At 30.3% G+C, this 20442-nt stretch overlaps 3 protein-coding genes across 4 annotated transcripts; 1 reads left to right on the top strand and 2 right to left on the bottom strand.

The window, feature by feature from the left end:
- The first annotated feature begins 804 nt into the window (after window positions 1–804).
- LOC105800813 (CBBY-like protein) lies at window positions 805–5768 on the top strand. Its single transcript, XM_012632156.2, has 8 exons — window positions 805–1200; window positions 1294–1364; window positions 1846–2004; window positions 2793–2859; window positions 3538–3633; window positions 4634–4680; window positions 5062–5142; window positions 5460–5768. Exons 1-8 carry the CDS (start codon window positions 898–900, stop codon window positions 5581–5583), a joined length of 948 nt encoding a protein of 315 aa, XP_012487610.1. The 5' UTR covers window positions 805–897; the 3' UTR covers window positions 5584–5768.
- Window positions 5769–6260: 492 nt separating this feature from the next.
- On the bottom strand, window positions 6261–9710 carry LOC105800812 (autophagy-related protein 16). Of its 2 annotated transcripts, XM_012632155.2 has the most exons (5): window positions 9424–9710; window positions 9135–9261; window positions 8193–8374; window positions 7904–8099; window positions 6261–7414 (listed from the first exon to the last, which is right to left on the bottom strand). In XM_012632155.2, coding segments are annotated over exons 1-5 (1530 nt in total). In that variant the 5' UTR covers window positions 9426–9710; the 3' UTR covers window positions 6261–6391. The 2 variants fall into 2 exon arrangements, with proteins under 2 accessions (XP_012487609.1, XP_052476567.1); XM_052620607.1 differs by lacking the exon at window positions 8193–8374.
- Window positions 9711–11540: 1830 nt separating this feature from the next.
- On the bottom strand, window positions 11541–16168 carry LOC105800811 (uncharacterized). The gene is made up of 5 exons (XM_012632154.2): window positions 15651–16168; window positions 13984–14020; window positions 13650–13886; window positions 13497–13544; window positions 11541–12488 (listed from the first exon to the last, which is right to left on the bottom strand). The coding sequence occupies exons 1-5, from the start codon at window positions 15950–15952 to the stop codon at window positions 11925–11927; spliced, it is 1188 nt and encodes a 395-aa protein (XP_012487608.1). The 5' UTR covers window positions 15953–16168; the 3' UTR covers window positions 11541–11924.
- Window positions 16169–20442: the final 4274 nt, after the last annotated feature.

The following is a 20442-nucleotide window of genomic DNA, read 5'->3' as shown; positions in this document are numbered from 1 at the left end:
ATTTATACAATTATTTAAGAGTCTATTTGAATAGTTATGAATTAATTAAGTTCTAATTTAATTGTGAATTTACCAATAACTCGTTAATTTTAAAAATAAAAATATTATTTTAAATTTAAATTTAAATTTTATATAAATTTTAAAAACTAATTCAATTTTATTATTTCAATTAAAATTATATTAATTCCTAATATCAACTTTTTTCATAATTTTATTACATATTTTTTAAACTAATCATTGCATGTCATGATATTTCTTTTTGGTGCAAATTGCATGTCATAATACAAATTATATTTAATTTGCATTAGATCCATACTAATATCACATTTGCACTACTTTCTCGTGTCGAAAATTGAGTAGAAAATCTATTCATGTTTTGACTCCATAGTCAACTCCAACCCTGTATAAATTTAAAAGTTCAATTTCTAAATATATATTTTATTTTATATTTAGTATAAATTAATTCTTTTAAAACTTATACTATAAAATGGTTTTAATTTTGATATTAATTACATAATATATACATATAAATATGTTATAAACGTAAAAAATATTTGATTATTAAAATTCAAGTTTTTAAATAAATTTAATATTTCTATTTAATCCCATCCGATAAGCCTTGACTAATCTATTTTCACTTTATTTTGTTTATTTCATTTTTTCACTTTATTTGTGTGACTATATTTTGTTGACCCGACCCGTATCCTAAATTAGAGATCCGATCCGATTCCATGGTTGTAAACACCGATTATGTATTTGTGTGAAATTGTGGCGGATAAGTTAGAGAGATAAGACATTTAAAAACAGGCCAACCAATCATAACTGAAATGTTTCTGTTAAAGAGCTAAGAAGCAAAAAAAAAAAAAAAAAGGCTGAAGCTAAAATCACAGCTTGATAATGGCTTCCACCGCCTTTTCTCTTTCTTTACCAACATTTCCTTCATCTTCTTCAACTGTTAAAGCTAAACCTTCTATATTCAGTCACCACCATTTATTCATTGCAAAGAACGTACCATCTTCTTCACTCTTTAGTTCTTCAACGAGGATAACGAAGCAAATTCGTACTGCCTTCAAGATCAAATGCTCATCGGCTTCTTTTTCGAATACTCTTCCATCTGCTCTTCTTTTTGACTGCGATGGTGTTCTCGTTGATACTGAGAAGGATGGTCACCGGGTTTCGTTTAATGACACTTTCAATGAAGTAAATTCAAATGTTCTTTTTATCTTTTTGGGTCAATTTCTTTTGTAAATTTTGAAATTTAGGGGTTCTTGTTTTTTGGTGAAAACTTTGCAGAAAGAATTGGGTGTTACTTGGGATGTGGATTTGTATGGAGAGTTGCTCAAAATTGGTGGTGGGAAAGAAAGGTAATCTAATATCCTCTAGTACTTTTTCTTTTCTTTTCTTTTTTCAAATTAATTCAAATTTGAAGTTCTGCAGCTGTGTTTGGAAGCATGAAATTGAATTTTGGATTTGCGTATCATTTGTTATGTAAATTGTGAGAATGATATGAATGTATAAATTAGTTAGGATTCAATTCGGTTAATTTTTTTGAAAAGTCTAAAAATATGAATTTTGAATTTCGGAAGTATTTAGGGCAGACAAATGAAAGAATTTGAAAAATAATCATTAATTCTACATTTATATGTATTTTATTACACATTTTATGCATGAATTTGACACTTTGAATTTGGATATCATTTTATCACACACTAATATTACTAGCCAATAAAACCTTTAGTATTGATTCTGATCGAAACTGTTAGATATAATTTATTGTAATTTCAAAAAATTCCAAATCAAATCTAAGTTACCAAAAGCAAGCTCAGATAATTCTGTGTTTTGTAGGATGACAGCTTACTTTAACAAGACAGGTTGGCCAGATAAAGCTCCAAAGAGTGAAGAAGAAAGAAAGGCATTCATTGCTTCACTTCATAAACGAAAAACCGAGTTGTTCATGGCTCTTATCGAAAATAGATTGTTACCTCTTCGTCCCGGTGTAGCCAAGTTAGTCCCTCTCTTACTTCTATTAATCCATGCAGTCTTGTTTGACATTTGTGTTCAACGCATATTCAGAATGATATGATCTTCCAAAAGTATGTCCATTGCGGGAGATATACCCGTATGCCATATCCAACACTTAGTCGAGTCCAGTTAACATGGGACTTCATAGCTTGAATATTTGTTTGGTATAGCATTCACTTAATTGTTTAGAGGATTCAAGTTAATCATAAATGTGATATGTTTACAAAGAATAACTTAGAGAAAGTTCGGTACACGGGTCACATACGCTTATCCGACACTCACCTTAGTTCAGGTAACGTTGGATTTAATTACTCAAGTGTTTGTGTTTAGCATAACATTCACTAAATTATTTAGAGGATTCAAGTTAACTATAAATGTGACTCTTTAGCATGTTTACTAATAATAGCTTAGAAAAGTTGAGTATGTGAACATATACCCATATCTAGCATTTGCCCGAGTCCAGGTAACATTGCATTTTATGACTCAAACTGTTTGTTAGATATAATATTCAAGGATTTGGGTTCATCATAAACGTCATTCTTTAGTACGTTTACAAAGAATAACTTAGAAAAAGTTAGTATACGAGACACATACACATATTTGGCACTCACCCGAATCCAATAACATTGCATTTAATTACTCAAATGTTTTTGTTTTAGCATAATAACATTCACTTAATTTAGTTTTACTAGAAGATTTAGTCTTATTTTGAGATATTTTAGATTTCCAGATTCTAGCCCTTTTGAGTTATTTGTAATCATATCAAACAGGTTGATTGATCAAGCTTTGGGGGAAGGAGTAAAAGTTGCAGTGTGCAGTACATCCAATGAGAAGGCGGTATGCTAATCAGGTTCTATACAGCTATGATTAACTGTATGATTGATTTTATTTTGCCAAGGATGATTAAATCCGGTCATTTTGAACATAAAAACGCACATAACACATCTATTAGGCACGAAAATTATGTAATAAGCACAACACGATGCATTTAGAAGTGATTAACACTGACATGTTTAATATTCGTGGTTAGGACATATTTTAATGGTTTGTGTTGTGTCCATGTTTAATTGTTTACACAATTGACATATTCAAAAAAGCATTACGTATACACGGATTGCCAAGTTTATGGATGATTTTCAGCTATGTTACTCGGGCTCTGGTGTGAGTGTTGGATACAGGTTCAATATTTTCCAAGTTCTTTCAGGTATTTAGAAGATCTTTGAGAATCATACCCGTCTATCCATGTCAAAAGTATATGTCGGATATGAGTACTAAAGCAAAATGAAGAGTCCGAGCATGGCATATTTTTGAAGTCTCAAATAAACCAGGCACTGGGGGTTCTTGTTGAATTTTCAGTTCTATTCTTGATGAACAAATCCGTTACACATTACGCATTAAAGTTTGATATTGTCCCTTTAAAATTTAGATTTATATAAAGACTTTGAGATCATCTTATCATATTTCTTACCATTGAATATATATATGTATGTATGTATGTATATGCTTCTTTTATAGGTCTCTGCAGTAGTTTCTTGTTTACTGGGACCAGAACGTGCAGAAAAAATCCAGATATTTGCTGGAGATGTGGTTCCTCGTAAAAAACCGGATCCAGTGAGTATGTCATCCCTCATTTTGAAATTTAATCAAGTTACATCTAGTTGAAACACATTATTACATGCCTTAAAGCTTCCATCAAGTGCCTAGCCTTAGTACGAATTTGCTCCCACGACCTTCAAAAACAGAAATCTAACTTAGTTTTGGATGTAAAATAAGAAAAAGAACTAGGTTAAGACATGCCATAAGTTATTGTACTCTTCATTAATTTGGAACTTAGTCCCTATACTTTTGTTTTTAGAAATTTAATCCCTCTACTTTTCATATTTCAAAATTTAGGTTCAACTGTTAGCACTGTTGAAATTATTTTGTTAAATTCAAGTTCATTACATGTCATGCTTTTAACTAGATAGCTACCAAGTGAGTATTTTTTTAATTTTAAAATCTGAAATGTATAGGAACTAAATTCCTAAAAATAAAGGTACAAAGACTAAATTCCAAGATTGTGAAGATTTTAACCAAAGAATTACTGAAGAGGCTTTCTAAATTCTTGTGTTGTTTGGACTTGGAGTAAGTGTCAGCTATGGGAATATGTCTTATATGGTTCTGCTCAACATTTTCTTTTTTTGATAATTGGGAGAGGGAATGGGGTTGCTTGGGATCAAACCCAATATCTCATGCCTACAACATAATGCTCTTGTCACTCGGTCAAGAGGTTGGTGGAGAATCATATCTTCATACTTGTCTGAAAATATGTTGGATAAGAGTTCCGGACACAAATAATAATAATAATAATAATAAAAGAATCGGAGCAACACTAATATGAAAGTGATATCTATGTAATTAATAAATTAGTTTTTTTCTTGAATTTACTAAAAGTAATGTATTATCTAGTCTTTTAAGTCTTAAATGGAGCCTATAGGCACCCTCTAATTAGACTTTTTCTTTCGCTGTGGTTCACAAGTGACTCATTACAGTTTACATAGTTCAAGTTCATTCATTTGTATATCTACATGAAGATGGATTAACTTAAAAGAGTCCATGTTCTTTATGGCAGGCCATCTATACATTAGCAGCAAACACTCTCGGTGTTGAACCTTCAAGGTATTGCATCATAACAGAGCCTTCTCCGATGTTTTTCAATGTAAACAATAACAAATTAATCACAAAAACGAAATATTTATGTTGCTTGGATTCGGTTGCGAGTGTTAGACACAAATGTGTGTCCAACACGAGCTTGTTTAATTTTTTTGGTGAGTCTTCTGAATATCATATACCATACCTAAGTCTATATATTTGTTGGATACCGATGTCAGACAGGGGTACTCCAAGAAAAATAAATAGTCCCAATCGCATAGACATGTCAATACTGAAAGATCAGCAAATAGAAAAGCTTATTTATATTCTCTTTTGTTTAACTTACATTTGCTTATATATGTTTGAGATGAGATCTGATTTTTTTTTCTTCCCAAATTTGTTCCTTAGCTGTGTTGTTGTAGAAGACAGTGCCATAGGACTTGCTGCTGCCAAAGCTGCCGGAATGACTTGCATAGTGACAAAGAGCGGGTAAATTTCTTTATTAAGCGAGACGTGTTTGCAAACTGTAAGCTGAATTGGATGATTAAAATCGATTTTCAGTTTTCCTTTTGTTGAGCCAACTGCTTAAACAGACTGGATGGGTCGGTTCAACCAGGAATCGATCAGTCTGACGGTTGAATCATATACATTTAACTAGAAAACAAATAAACCGTCCAGAACAAGTAAAAAACCGGAAACTGAGAACCAAAGAACTTCTCAAAAACCGGTAGCAAGATTTTCCAATCATGTCAATGCAATGCATTACCGATTCATGTTTTAACACTGAGTTGGTCCTATGGTTGCAGTTATACAGCCGATGAAGACTTCTTGAATGCCGATGCAGTGTTCGATTGCATTGGAGATCCACCAGAGGAACGGTTCGATTTGGCATTCTGTGGAAGCCTTCTTGAGAAACAGTATGTTAGTTAATTTAAAAAAAAAAAAAAGAAAAGAAAAACACTCGTTTTGTTTGTATCATTGTTTGTTGAGATCAATGCCTTAATTTCGCTGTCTATAATTGTCAACTTTTTGGCGACGACTACTTGAAAAATCACTGTAAAACTGGAAATTTAGATTCCCATTTGAAGCTTCAATTTGTTGTTCTTGGTTTTCAATTGTTGGTTCAAGCTGAAACTGCTAAAAGAATTGCAATAATGCAAAGGTATAATAATATACTCACGTGTATATATATATACATACGTGAATGTACCTGAGAGATCATTGAATCTATATTATAAGATCAAATTAGTCCTCTACTATTAAATAAATCAATTTAATCCTGTACTATTGAAAAGAATAAAAAAATCAAATTAGAATAAAATTAACATTTACTATTTAAAAACATCATATACTATTTAATAGAGCTAATATTTTCAAGATATTTTTATATAATAAATGTATTTTACAATTTGAACTTATTTGATTATTTTTAATAGTATAAGAATTAAATTAATCTATTGCATAATAGAAGGATTAATTTGATCCAATCCTATACTATTAGAACCTCCCAAGTACTTTAACCCATAAATATATGAACCTACAAAAAATCTCAAGGTACATAAATTTTTTTTGAAAAATTGAACTCTTATCTGTGATATATAATCGTATTTGACAAACCCATAGTTAAACATCCATTCCATGTACAAACAATCAGATACATAATCATATTTGACAAATCCGAGTTATAATTTATAGTAAAATAATTTAATATCCATTCCTTGTATGGATAAGTAGTGGATCATGTCCAAGTACAGACAATCCCATTCTTATCTGCAGAGGCTAATGGTTTTCCAAGTCCACTCCATGTACAAGACAGAACAGGTGCAGTATGTTCCTTCAAAGTGCTTACTATGTCGGCTTTCGATATCGACCAAATGCATATGGATCCATCAGCAGACCCAGCAGCAATATAATTGTCATCCGGACTAATACACGAGCGACTCCAATTAGATGCTACCCTATTTCCGGTTGCTCTGAATGTACCACAAGCTTCCAAAGATCGTCCGTCGAATAAATTATGCACATTATCCCTACCACTCGTTAATACGACATTTCCGTTTCGGGACAGAGAGATGGATGTGATGGGAAGTGAATGTGCCGCGACTTCGCTAAGTAATTTTCCGGTCCGACTGTCCCATAAACGGAGATTCCCGTCGACGTGACCGGAGCATATAGTCAGTCCATCTGTGCTGAAGCAAAGTGCATTGCAGTTGCTGTGGAAAATTATCGTGTTGGTGCAGTAACCTTTCTGCAGATCCCACACTTTTATCGTTCGATCATAAGCAGCACTCACGACATGACGACTCGAAACTTTGCTTACATCTACTGCACAGACTTTATCAGTGTGACCTGTGAGAGTATGTCGGATTCGTCCCGAGCTGACATCCCATACAAACAAGTTGTTTGAACTACTTGCTGCTATTACGAATCTATTGTCATGAGTAATTGCAAGATCAAGGACAGAACCAAGGCAACCGGAAAGGTTATGGGTTAAAGATCCGGTACTGGTATCCCACATTTTGACCGATCGATCCTGTCCCCCACTGATCAATTTGCTGGAATTGTACTCGAACAGTATGGAAGCACAACCACCTTCATGTGCATTGATCCTGTGTGAGCAAACAGAAGGAACGGTTGATTCCGCAAAGAACTCAGCACCTTCTTCGCTTCTACGGACAATACCATCCACTTGTTCTCGGGCAAGTTTTTCTAAACCACTGGCCTTTAGCCGCTCAATCATATCTTCGTAAAGCGCATTTGCCTAAATTAATTATAGAAAAACTAAAGTTACCACTAATATTGTAATCTAAAACACACATACTGAAAAATAAAGGTTAAAGCACCTGAGAGGTCCCTGTATTATAGACTAGATCAAATTAGTCCCTCTATTATTAAATGAATCAATTTAGTCCTTATACTATTAAAAAGAATCAAGGAAGTCCAATCGTAACAAAGTTAATATTTATTGCATAAAAAATGTCTTAAAAACTAACAAAAGATTTCATTTACAGAACTATAAAAACTTTAAAAATATTAACTCAGTTAACAATAAATGATAGTTTTTAAATAGTAAATGTCAACTCTATTCCAATTTGGAATTATTTGATTCTTTTTAATAGTACACAGACTAAATTTTACCCTAGAGAGACTAATTTGATCAAGTCCCTATAATAGAGGGACCTCTGAGGTACATTCACCGAAAAATAAATTATGCTCTGTCAGAACCGAGCGTGACAACGATATACCATACCTCGTTAAGCCGTTCAGCATCCTGCATTTTTTGAAGCATCCAACGATCAACTAACATCTTATTTTCAGCCTCCGCGTTTTTAGCTTTAATAGCCATTTGTTCTAATTGAGCTTTCAGTTGTTGATGCTCGATCATCAACAATTCCAAAGCTCGAATTTTTTCTTCTAAATCTGTCTTTAGCTGAGAGCACTCATCCCTGCAAAAATAAACAGTCTGTCAATTATTCCGTTCACAGCTACTTCAAATCTAGAAATCTAGCACACACTATGAAAAGGAACACAAACCGAACCTGGTTTGGTTCAATTCCTTCTCCAATTCGGCAATAGCCGTTTCTTTCTCTTGTAGAGAAGCTTTTAAAGCTCGAGATTCAGCTACTTCAACCACTAGTTGCTCGGACAATCTAGACTGCGCTTTGTAACATTGTTGAAGTTCCATTTCCAAGTTTTCTGCTTTCTCTTTCCATTCTGAACCCTACAAAGAAATTCACCAAGTGCCTATGTTACTCAAACTCTTCAATTTTCATGAAGTATCCATGTTTAACACTCATGTTCAACGCCTATTCAAACATAGGTACAGAGATATGATCCACATATCCATGGAAAAAATACAAAAAATTGAACATACCTATACCCGAAACTCACCCCACTCCAAATAACATATCCAATTACCAATCATTTATTTTGTTCTGACGCTTCATTTTACTTGAAGTATCTGTGCCCAATATATATGGAACATAGCTGCGGGACTTTCTAAAAAACAAACATACACTAATTCAAATCCGAAATTTGCACCCAAGTCTAAATAACATATCCAAAAATCCAAGAAAATCTTCGACAAAATTGAATATATCCATATCGACGCTCACACCCAAGTACAAATATCATATCCAGTTACCAAATATCTATTTTGTTCCAACTCTTCATATTACTTGAAGTATCAGTGTCCGATATATATCGAACATAGCTGCAGAACCTTCTAAAAGACCGAACATGCACTAATTCGGATCCAAAATTCACACCCGAGTCTAAATAGCATATCCCAATATTGCATAGTGCCTTTCTATTCTAATGGAAACCTAATGATTTAACTAATTCCTTAATCCAGACCCATTTGCTTTCATAATCTTGCAACATAATCATAAACTCCAATATCAACATTGACATTTTTTCTTTTGAAAAAGTAGCAATTCTCAATACATTGTAATCATTAAAAACCCAAAAAAGAAACATACCTGGGAGATGATAGGCCTGGAAAGAGCAATATAAGCAGGAGCATGAGCTCCTTCTTCAATTAAATGCCGTTTCTTTAGCGCCTTCAACGCGTGGTTTATAGCTTCCCTCGCTAAAACCTCTCGCGACCTGAAAAAGATTGAGCATAATTTGTTTCTTAGCAGAATTTCGTTGACATTAAATGTTTTTTCTTTCAAAAAATTGAACCCAATTTGCAAGAATGATTTTTCTTCTTATTTTTTGTTCTTTTTGCAGAATGGAAGAAGGAAGTGGGAGATTTTATTGACATACATGATAAGATTGGATGAAGATTAATGTTTGCAGTAGAAAAATCGAAGTCGGATCGAAATTCGAATTAGGGTTTGGATTTTAGGGGTAAGCGATTGCGAGAGATTGAGAGAAAAAGGATGAGATTACTCAAAGGGTTCTTCAATGAAACGAAGTTTGTAATCAGATTGTATTATGAGATTACTCAAAGGGTTCTCCAATGAAATGGAGTTTATAATCAGATTGTAATTGTGAGATTACTCAAAAGCTATTTCTAGAATAGTTTCAAAGTTCACTCTTTCACTTATCCATGGTTTGACCTTTTTTAAAATACTTCTAAATCATTATTTAGTATTAAATATAAAAAAATTATCTATAAAATGACGGATTGAGTTGATTTTTACGACTGTAAAGGTAAAATTATCAAAATATCCGTATTTAATATTATTATAAAATATTTTTATTTTTATAATTGAAAATTATTATTTAAAATAAATTATAATATCATCAAAATCATATAAATATCCTTACCACTTCATTAATAATCATCGATATATTTTTATAAATATTTTTAATATCAAATATTTTCGTTTAATTAATTCTTAGTGAATTTTATAATTAGATTAAATATGTTTCAAGTTTTTATTTTTATATTTGAAATTTAATTTAATTTTTATTTTTAAAGTTTAGTTTTTCTTTTATCTTTTAGAATTTAAAATTCAGATTTAATTGTTAACTCTATTAAAATTTTTATATTAAATTTAGTGTTTGAAATCAAAAAATTGACTTATAATTTTGTAACAAAAAAAGCGCTTGAATTTAACAAAAGAAATTTCTAACTATATTAACAATTAAATTTAATATTTTATATTTGAAAATATAAAACTAAGGATCCGTTTGTTTCATTTGAAAATGATTTACGAAAAATGACTTACTTTTCTAGAAAAACTAATATTTTCTGGTGTTTGGATGAATTTGTGTAAAATATTTTCTTTTGTTTGGCAAGTTCTTTAAAAATATTTCATAAAAGTCGTTTTAATTAAACAAACATACATTTGAGATTTTTTTTCATTGTTTAATTGAGTTTATTTTATATCTATAATTTTATATTTTACATTGTTTTTACTTATATTAAAAATATTTTGTTAAATTTAGGTTCATTGCAACGATTATTTTTAGTTACATGACTATCAACTGAGTATTTTTATTTAAAATGTGATTTTAACAAATTTGACAAAAAAATCAATAATGTCGTAAGATTGGACTTGATTTTCAAATCTGGAAAGTAGAGGACTAAATTCTTGAAAATAAAAGTACAGAAACTAAATTGTAAATTTGTGAAGAGTATATAGACTTATGACATTTTTAACATTTATACTACAAAATATTTATTATTAATATATTTATAATTGTAATAAACATTTAGTATTAAAATATTAATATTGATATTTTCAATAATATGCGAATAATATTATTTAAAATTATTATTTTAAAATTTAATTTTAAAATAAAATTTAAATATTATATATTAAATAATTTATTAAAAATAATAAACTATATTAATTATATTAATAATTTATTATATGACTAAATATAAATAATTAAATATGTATGTTTAATAATATTAAAAATATAATATTTTATATTAATATTTTAAATATTTTAAAAATAAAAATAAAATTTATTATCAATATAATAATATTAAACTTGATTTAAGCTAATTTTTATATAAAAGTAAAATTATCTATTGAGGAGCTCTTTTCCGGAAAATGACTTACGCTTTTCAAAAGGGTAAGTCATTTTACAAGTAAAAAGTTTTATTTTCCGTTGACCAAGCTGTTTTCTGTAAAACAAACACAAGAAAATATAGAAAACATTTTCCATAAAATCTTTTATTAAAATATATGAATGCATGGAATTAAACCATATTTTAACCTTATAAGTAGCGTCCAAACTTAGTGACCATTTTTCATTTTAATTCAGGTTTTGGCGGATGCCTTGCCCCAAATTATAAATTTTCTTTGTCATCACTTCAAAACTCTAACCCTTCCAAAATAATAAAATTTCAGTTTAGTCTCTTTAAAACTTCTGTTAATACAATTATAAAATTATACATTTAACCCCCTAAAATACGAAGCATATAACAACTAATAAACAACAAAATCTGAAAATTATAGTGAAACAATAGCTGTTAATTACAAGCTTTTTCAGTTTTCCACAACATGAACATGCAGGTTAGATTCTTTTTTTTTTCCATTCAAAATCAAAGATCAACAAATCTAAAACATATACCAAACCCTACATTTGTAACCATATTTTGTCCGACCATTGCGACACCTACAACCCGTAAAACACCGTCATCGTTGTGAAGCTTTCGAAGTTTCAAAATACAAATTCTAAAAACAATTTAAGTTATCAGTCCAAAACAATCCCACCATTTCTTTTTTTTCCCTGTTTCAGCCTTTTCTCTATTCCTTCCACCCACTCGGATCAAAGAACTCAGTAAACCCAATTTTTACGACCGTCTAAACTGCTGGAATTCTATCTATCCAATCAACACTCTTCCTTCCTTTCTCTAGCTGAAGGTCAACGCTTCTCCGAGATTTCTCGTGGTATTCCACGCTTCGACGTGATCTCTCCATCCTTTCCATCTGGTCTAGTGATGTTCTAAGCTTTTCAAGCTTGTCAATGTTATTGAATTTGTTGTGCTCATGAACTTTCAGCTTTTCAGGCCTATCGATGCTTTTCCTTGGTTTTTCCCGGGTATCGGTGCTTTTCCTTGGCTTGTCCCGGGTATCGGTGCTTTTCCTTGGTTTCTCCCTGCGGTCGATACTTCTTCTCGGAGCCTCGAAATATTCAGTACTTTGCCTAGACTGTTCGATACCATCTGTACTTTTCCGAGAAGCATTTCTTCGAGAAGGTGTCTTCTCAACTGTTGAGATGAATTTCTTGAGATGCCTAATATAATCCGGGTACAGTTCCAAATCACAGTGATTTCCTCCTTTCACCCATAACGGTTCGTATTTTTCTTGGCACAGTTCCCAAAGTTGCTTCCCATGAGAGCAGTCAACAACGTCATCATTAGTTCCCTAAATTCCGATACCAGTATGAAATCACCAAAGTTAATGCCAGTTGCCCATCGTAGATATTCCTTGTAATTTATAAATACATGCATGCATGCATACACACACACACAAGAGCGCACACACAGCTAGTTTCTCGCGTATATCTCGAACAGTTGAAGAAGCAAACATGACCATTTGATATCAAATCTTTGAATTAAGAGTAGAGCTTCATCATCCAATTCCTCTTTAATTGCATACGAATTAAAACCTACACTTTTTTCTCAAAATCTTCATTACCCTATAAGGGGTATGTATTCAACATGAGTATGTTCAATTTTTCTTAAGTTTTTCCTTTATGTGTAGGACACGGATACTTTGGAGTAACATAACTAGTACCTTCTTCCAACAATAGCACAAATTTTGCACTAATTGAGGATAAAAAAAGCATAATGTCAAATTTAACCCTTTAACATTCACATCTTCTGTTAATTTGACCTTCATTCTTTTTTTGAGCTAAATTTGGCCCTCAACATTTTAAAAAGAGTTAAACTTGACCATCAACCTTTTAAAAAAAAGTAGAATTGATTTTTTAATAAAAATATTGACTAAAATGTTAAATTTTTAAACATGACAATCCACATATCAATTCACGTGTACTCTATGCTAATTTTTTGAATTTTTATGAACTTTTTTAAAATTTTTATCATTTTTAAATTACTTGTTGACGTGGTAGATAAGATAAATAACGCCATGTTAGCACAAAGTGCACGTGAAAAGCCACACCAGCATCGTTAAAAGCATTTCTATTAAAGACAAGCAAATTGACTCCTTTTTAATGATTAATGACCAAATTTAGCTTAAAAAAAGGGGCCAAATTGATAGAAAATGTAAACGTTAAAAGCTAAATTTATCATTATGCCTTAAAAAAAACCTACAAGCAAATAGCATGTAACAATTAATTAAAAATAAGTAGCATTCCCATGATTGTTTCATGCAATTAATGAATGCAAAATATTGATATTGGAGACTTACATGGATTATCAGCACAGGACACTTCACCAATGAGATTTTGTCGATATTCTGCAAATCCATGTAAATCAAGTTGAGACACATGATGAAACTAAATAGAAATGCTCCAAACATCAGAATTTATAGAACTGAAACGATAAGAGAGCAGAATAGAACCTTGTAGATGTCGAACCAGTAAGAGCGTTTAACAGGATACATGACTCTTAACCCGGATAATATAGGACTATGCAGAACAACAGCTCTTAATCGAGGTAAACGAGTAGCAAGATCCACAGTAGGGCCACTTCCGACAGACTGACCATACAGGATGATATTTTCTTGCTTGGCACCGTAATTCTCTTCAAGACACTTGTATGCAGCTTCGATATCCGCATACGTATTCTGCTCACTTGGCTGAACAAAAGTATGTATATATGAACATTAGAGAGGGCTATACAGATGCATTTAATTCACACACATACTACGAGTAGAAGAATCATGCTACAACTACCTTTCCCGATGATTGTCCATAGCCAGAGTAGTCGTACCTGCAAAGGGTTTTAATACGTTATGTTCAAATATTCAATAGGGGGGGAAAATACCAGTTTCACAAATTAATCTTACAAACTATGCATAATTAAGTATTTCATGGTGGGTGAAGCACAAACAGCAATGTAACACCAAAACAAAGACCTATATTCTTCTACTTGCAAGTCTAGGCTACTAAAACTCTGGCGTGAGACTCAGATAATCTTAATTTTTTCCTAAGTTCTCCCATATATTTGGAGGTTAGTCCCTTGGAGTTTTTTAAAATTATAAGTTAGTTTAATGGTAAAACTACACTTTGTTAGTTTAATGGTAAAACTACACTTTGTCCCCCCCCCCCCCCCAAGATGAAAAAAATTTCAGTTTAATCCTTTTAAAATTCTAAAATATCAAGCTATGCAAAGACAAAATTGTACTTTTAACCCCTTTAAAATTTAATTTTGATCCCCCCAAAGATAAACTTCTAGCTTCGTCCTTGTATATCTACATACCCGTGTTCAAATGTGTTAGACATGGGTGTCAAATACGGGTACTTCAAGAAAAATATAGAGCCAGAACAGCATAGTGGCAAGTCTATTAGAACTGTTTAAGCAACAATACAGTGGAATATATGAACACGAGTAAGCTATATAAGCAGGGGCAAATTCAGTCCCCTCATAAATATTGGAATTATAAATTAATATGCGATAAATTTGCACTTTGGCAGTCACAAAAATGAAAAACAAAATCTTTTTAGCCCCTTTAAAAATGATAAAATTATATTTTGACCTCTCAAAAATTTATAATTCAATTCCAGTCCCCCTAAAAAATTTCTAGATTCACCCCTGTATATAAGCCTAAATTTGCATTTTTCATAGAAAAAATTAACTCTCTCATACATGACAATTACAACTGCCAAATTCTCCATAACCATATTATAAACTATTGGCTTCTGTTAAACCCTAGATCTACAACCGAACATACAGAAAACGGCTAAAAGGTATATCTACCCTTAGTTGAGAGTTGCTCTGACCCTTACTTTTGTTCAATGCATATCCAGACATGTGAACAGGAATACGATCCTCTAAAGATGCTCTAAATACAAGGAAACCTTTGAAATAATTGAACATAGGAACACATTCCCTAGGCTCACACCCGAATAACGTAAATCGATAGTATTCTAACAAGAACAACTCAGATTTGCCCTTCTATACCATCCTGCCATTTATTTAACGGATGAAAGCAGGGTAGACAGTGACTAAAATTCCTTGGATACCACCTTCCTACGCTGATTTTTTGGGGTTTCGAGTCGATAACAAGAATCACACACAATAACCCTTGAGAAAACAGATCTGAATTAAGAAATTGACCACCACAAGATTTTAAATACTGAATTTCAGCCGAACTATGATTATGAAAAACTTAAACAGGTATAATTGAAGCTTAATAAACAAGTAATTTACACAAAAAGGACCCTTGATCAGATCATAAAGACAAAGTAAAGAAAAATTAGAAACTTTCCCAAAAAAACTCATCAAATATCAACACCTTAGCAACAAAAATTAATCATTTGCAAACCAAATTCATAAACCTAAACATGTTGATTAAAAACAAAAGACCCAAATTTGCAAAAAGAGAGAAGTAAATCCATACCCCATGAGATTGACTCTCAAGTGGATGCTGAGTTCGATGAAAAGCTCATACATTTGGCCAATATCAGCGGCGTTCCCATGAGAATAAAGCAGGGTCGACGTAGCCATGGGGTGCCTAACGTAAACGGCCACGATTTCATTGCCACGGCGAGTAGGGAGACGCAAAACGTCAACGTTTTCGCGGTGGGGGAAAGGGTCCAACACCAAAATCCCAGTCTCTTCATCCTTAATTAGCTTGTATGAAGGTGGACTGGGTGGAAAAAAGGCGAACTTAGCAGCCATTGATGACGTCACCCCACCCATTTTTACTTCAAGTTTCTCTCCCCCCAAAATCTTTTTCTCTTCCTTTTGCACAAAAAAATAAAATTGGGGTTTTGGATTGAAACTTAGAATCAAAAGAAGATTGAGGAGAAGAAGACGATGAACATTTTTTTTTAATTTTTTCCTTTTTTTTTTAAATAAATTTCTTTGTTCTTTCCTTTTCAGAGGATGTTTTCTTTTGGCGTCTGCTTAGTAAAGACTAAAAGAGAGAGAGATAGAGACAGGCAGTGATAAAATCACCGCGCTGTCACTTAAAACTAGATGTCCGTACTACTTACTTTAGCGTGTGTGAACTGTGTTTGTCCTTAAATTCATGTGGCGGGGTGTTTTTTAGAAATTGCTTTCCCTTTTTTCTGGGTTAATATACAGTTGAGTATCTGAATTTAGTTTTAATATTTAATTTGGTATTTAAGTTTAACTTCAATATTCAATTAGGTATCTAGTCCAAACAGCATTATATAGTCTAAGGAATACTTGAAACATGCTTTAAGATCAAATTGAAAAGACCGGACTACCAATTTAAATATTGAAATCAAATTCAAATACCAAAGTAAGACAAAAAGCTCGAGAAACAAATTAAACATTATATTAACACTTTTTAACATATAGTAATTGGTGAGTCAAGTTGATCCCACAGGTGGTAAGCTCTCTTGATATTTTTTCATTCATAATACTAGAGATTACTTAAAAGTATCGAGCTTCTTATCACTCAATTTTCATGTTAGTTTTCTAGTTTAGATAAATTGTTTTGACTTTTTTATTGTGTTTGCTATTGAGTCCTCATATTGTCAATGAAATTTTCAACTATGCCCTTATTTAGGAACTCTTTTATATTATTTTGAATTTAAATTTATTTTGAGATTTAGCCTTTAGGATCTCTGTTTAAAAAAAACATAATAACATTGTTTCGAATATTGTTTTTGTCTACAGAATTAAATAAATTTTAGAATCAAGTTATCCTTTGATTATAGACATAATAAAAGAATCTGTTCAAATTAAATTATAAATATATTTTTATATTCAAAACTCTAAAAGTTATTTTTCAAGTTTTTTTTAAACAAGAAAAAAATTATTGACAAAATTGACAAAGTCTATCAAGTCCTTAAATGAAATAGAGGAAAAATAGAAGGACAAAAGATGCAAAAACTAACATTTTTCTAAATTAAAGAACTGGGTTCACCCAGGTTGTCCCATTTTTATTACACGTGGCTATATGATTTCCGGTTGAAGCCATTTTATTTATTTTTTTTTTATTTTTTATGGAAAAAATTTTAATATATTTTTAATGTCAACTCAAAGTTTATTTACGGGCACGGCGGTGATTCAATAAATGTAAGCTCGCTCTTGTTTGTTCAGGCGAAAGCTTTATACTGTACAACTGTGATACGTGTATCCTTACTTCATTTAGGGGCATTTAGAAAAGAATTTTAAAATTTTAGAATTGAATTATAAATTTTTAAAGGGATAAAATATAATTTTATTATATATTAATTTAAATTTTTTAAATATGTATGAAGGGTTATGGTAATTTTATTATGTATAAATTTATAAGTGGAAAAATTACAATTATCCATTTTTAGAAGCCAAGGCCCTCTTGCCCCTTTTACATTTGTCCTTGATTTTATTTTGAATTTTGTTTGGTTTTTGTTATTCTTCTTATTGTTGTATTTTAAATTATTTTGGATTTTATTTTTATAACTGTTCAAAAAATATTTTTAGGATTTTGAAGCTAAATTTTTGACATCTAACTAAAATTTTCAGAAAAAATTTAAGAATTTAATGAGATTCTTAAAAAACAGTTTCTAATTAATACATTTGATGAGATTAAAGAAAATTTTGAAAAATAAAGTTAATAAAAGATAAATAAATATATATATATATAAAGCATTTTAATTAGGGTGAAATTAAAAATGCTTTTAGGAGAAACCAAATTAAATTGTAATTTTATGATAGAAAAATACAATTTTACCATTTTAATAGACTATATCTTTATAAATTTTAAATGATTAAATTATTTTTATATTTTAAGGAAGTTAAAGTATAATTTTACTTTTATTAATTTAAAATTTTAAAAATTTTAAAGGGTTCATATGAAAACAAATTATTTTAAAGGATGTCAAAGCCCTACCACCTCTAATTTCGCCACCACATATTATCTTAAATATTATTGTAGTACGAAAAATATCATATACATGATATAAATACACAAAATACTAAATTAAATATCATTAATTACTTTTCTTTTAACAATTCATTAATTACTTTATTTTAAATATACATCATTAATCACTTATTAAATCAAACAACCAGAACTCGGTAAGAAAGATTAATGAGGTTTGATCTAATTATTTGTGGCGTACGGAGGCTTCTATAAGGGTATTTATTTATTTATTTTATACACAATTGATTTAAGTTGGTGTAGGTGAAATAATTTATTGTTGAATTTAAAAATATATGTTAAATTTAATGATTTAATTAATTGCGGTATAGCTACAAATTATTACGGAAGAAACATTATTTATTGCTTTTATTGTTAACAGATGAAATAAGGTATACCAGAATGAATTTTAGATCACAGATGACTAAAAGGAAAGATGAAAATAAAATTGAAGATATTAATTCATATCCAATAATTTAAGCAAATATTTTATACTTGGTGATTTTTTATGTATAAATATATTTATTAAACTTTTATATAAATAATAATTTTAAAAAAATAATAATTGATGTATTAAGTTCAAATCCTTTACTTTTTCTTTTTCTTTTTGTGAGTTTCTTTTAGATTTTGCTTTAGGAATTTTTTTATTTATAAATTTTATATAAATATATAAAAAGATAAAAACATACTCATAATACTTATTGTAAAAATAGATTTTAAGTTTTGCAAATTGTTGTTATGCTTGATATTTTAAGTAAATAAATATATTTAAAAAGAGGAAGTTGTAACTATGTACATAAGTAGTTATAGTTTTTGAAGAGGCGTGAGTGGTTTATATATAAATATAAGTTATTAAAATAATAATAATATTTTAAAGATAGTAAATTTAAAAAATAAAAGTAAAAGTCCATAAATATATTGGTTTTGTTGTCTTTTCGTCAATTAAGTTGTGACCTATGAAATTAAACTCAATCATACACATTATTATTATAGTATGAATATAATGAATAATTGAAAATATTAATATAGATGTTGTTCATATAAGTAACTTCGATTTGTTTTCGGGTTCTTGAAGTCCAATTCAAAGCATTTTATGATAGGTATAAACAAGTTATTTGTACTTTAAAATTCGATTTGTTTTCGGGTTCTTGAAGTCCAATTCAAAGCATTTTATGATAGGTATAAACAAGTTATTTGTACTTTAAAATTAGGCTATTTTAGTAAAAGTATTATGAATGTCCTTATATTAGTAGTCAAATTGTATTTTGTTTGTTTTACTAAAAAATAGTAAACTAGTAATTGTACATTAAATCAAATAGCAAATTGATTATTTCATTAAAAATTTCATTTATTTCTCTTGGTTTGGCTAATTGAATAATCAAACAACTACACTTGGCATACTACGTGTACCTCATTTTAACGTATAGAGACTAATTGTTAACACTAGAAATTGTTGGGAATTTTAATAGAACGAGTTGTTTATTCTTTGATATAGCTTACATTAACTATTTTATTCATTTTTAAATTGAAGGACAAAATATAATCCAATTCTCATAATTTCAACAATACTTTTTACCGATTATCATTAAATAAACCGAAATTATTAAATAATTTTTATTTTAATATTATCATTAAAAAACATTAATTTAAACTCAACTCTAAAATATACTAACATGAACCTTTGAAACACTGATGAAATTTCTAATCAAAATCTTTACAATTTCAACCAAAAGATTTTTTTCCTTGGGTTAATACACTAATTTGGTGTCTGATTTTAATGTTGACATTGATACATGTGTTCTTTTTCAATTTAATACTTTAGTTTTCTTTTGTTTCAATTAAGTACTTAAAGTTAGTTGTAATATTCAAATTGGTACCTTAACTTCTTTTATCCCAATTTAGTACCTATATTTGTTTTTACTAGAGCACATGTTAAACATTTATTGGACCACATAATGTTGATTGGTTTGAGTACCAATTTGAAAATTAAAATTAAATTAAGATGTTAAACTAGAAATTAACTCTTTTTTTGAGAACCAAAGAAAAAGCCGGAGCTTTTCGGAACTATTTTCTACGCAGATTCAACCTACGGGCCTTTTATTTACAAGAGTTACGCTCTACCACCAAGCTCTAAGCTATGGCGGTTCTCGTCTTCCCTTCTTATATCTTTTTAAAATTATTGAAAACCATCAATTTGAGCTAACCGTAGCCAATTCAAATGGAGAGAAGACGACGAAAATGCAAAATCGAGGAACAAATTCAAATCGGTTCCGCCATTAATGACAACGAAACTCCAATTTTTGAACCAGTAAAT

This window comes from Gossypium raimondii, chromosome 9 (genome assembly GCF_025698545.1).
Source record: "Gossypium raimondii isolate GPD5lz chromosome 9, ASM2569854v1, whole genome shotgun sequence".
Taxonomy (NCBI): domain Eukaryota; kingdom Viridiplantae; phylum Streptophyta; class Magnoliopsida; order Malvales; family Malvaceae; genus Gossypium; species Gossypium raimondii.
The sequence above is the reverse complement of the archived record's forward strand: the minus strand, read 5'-3'. Positions and strand labels throughout refer to the sequence as shown.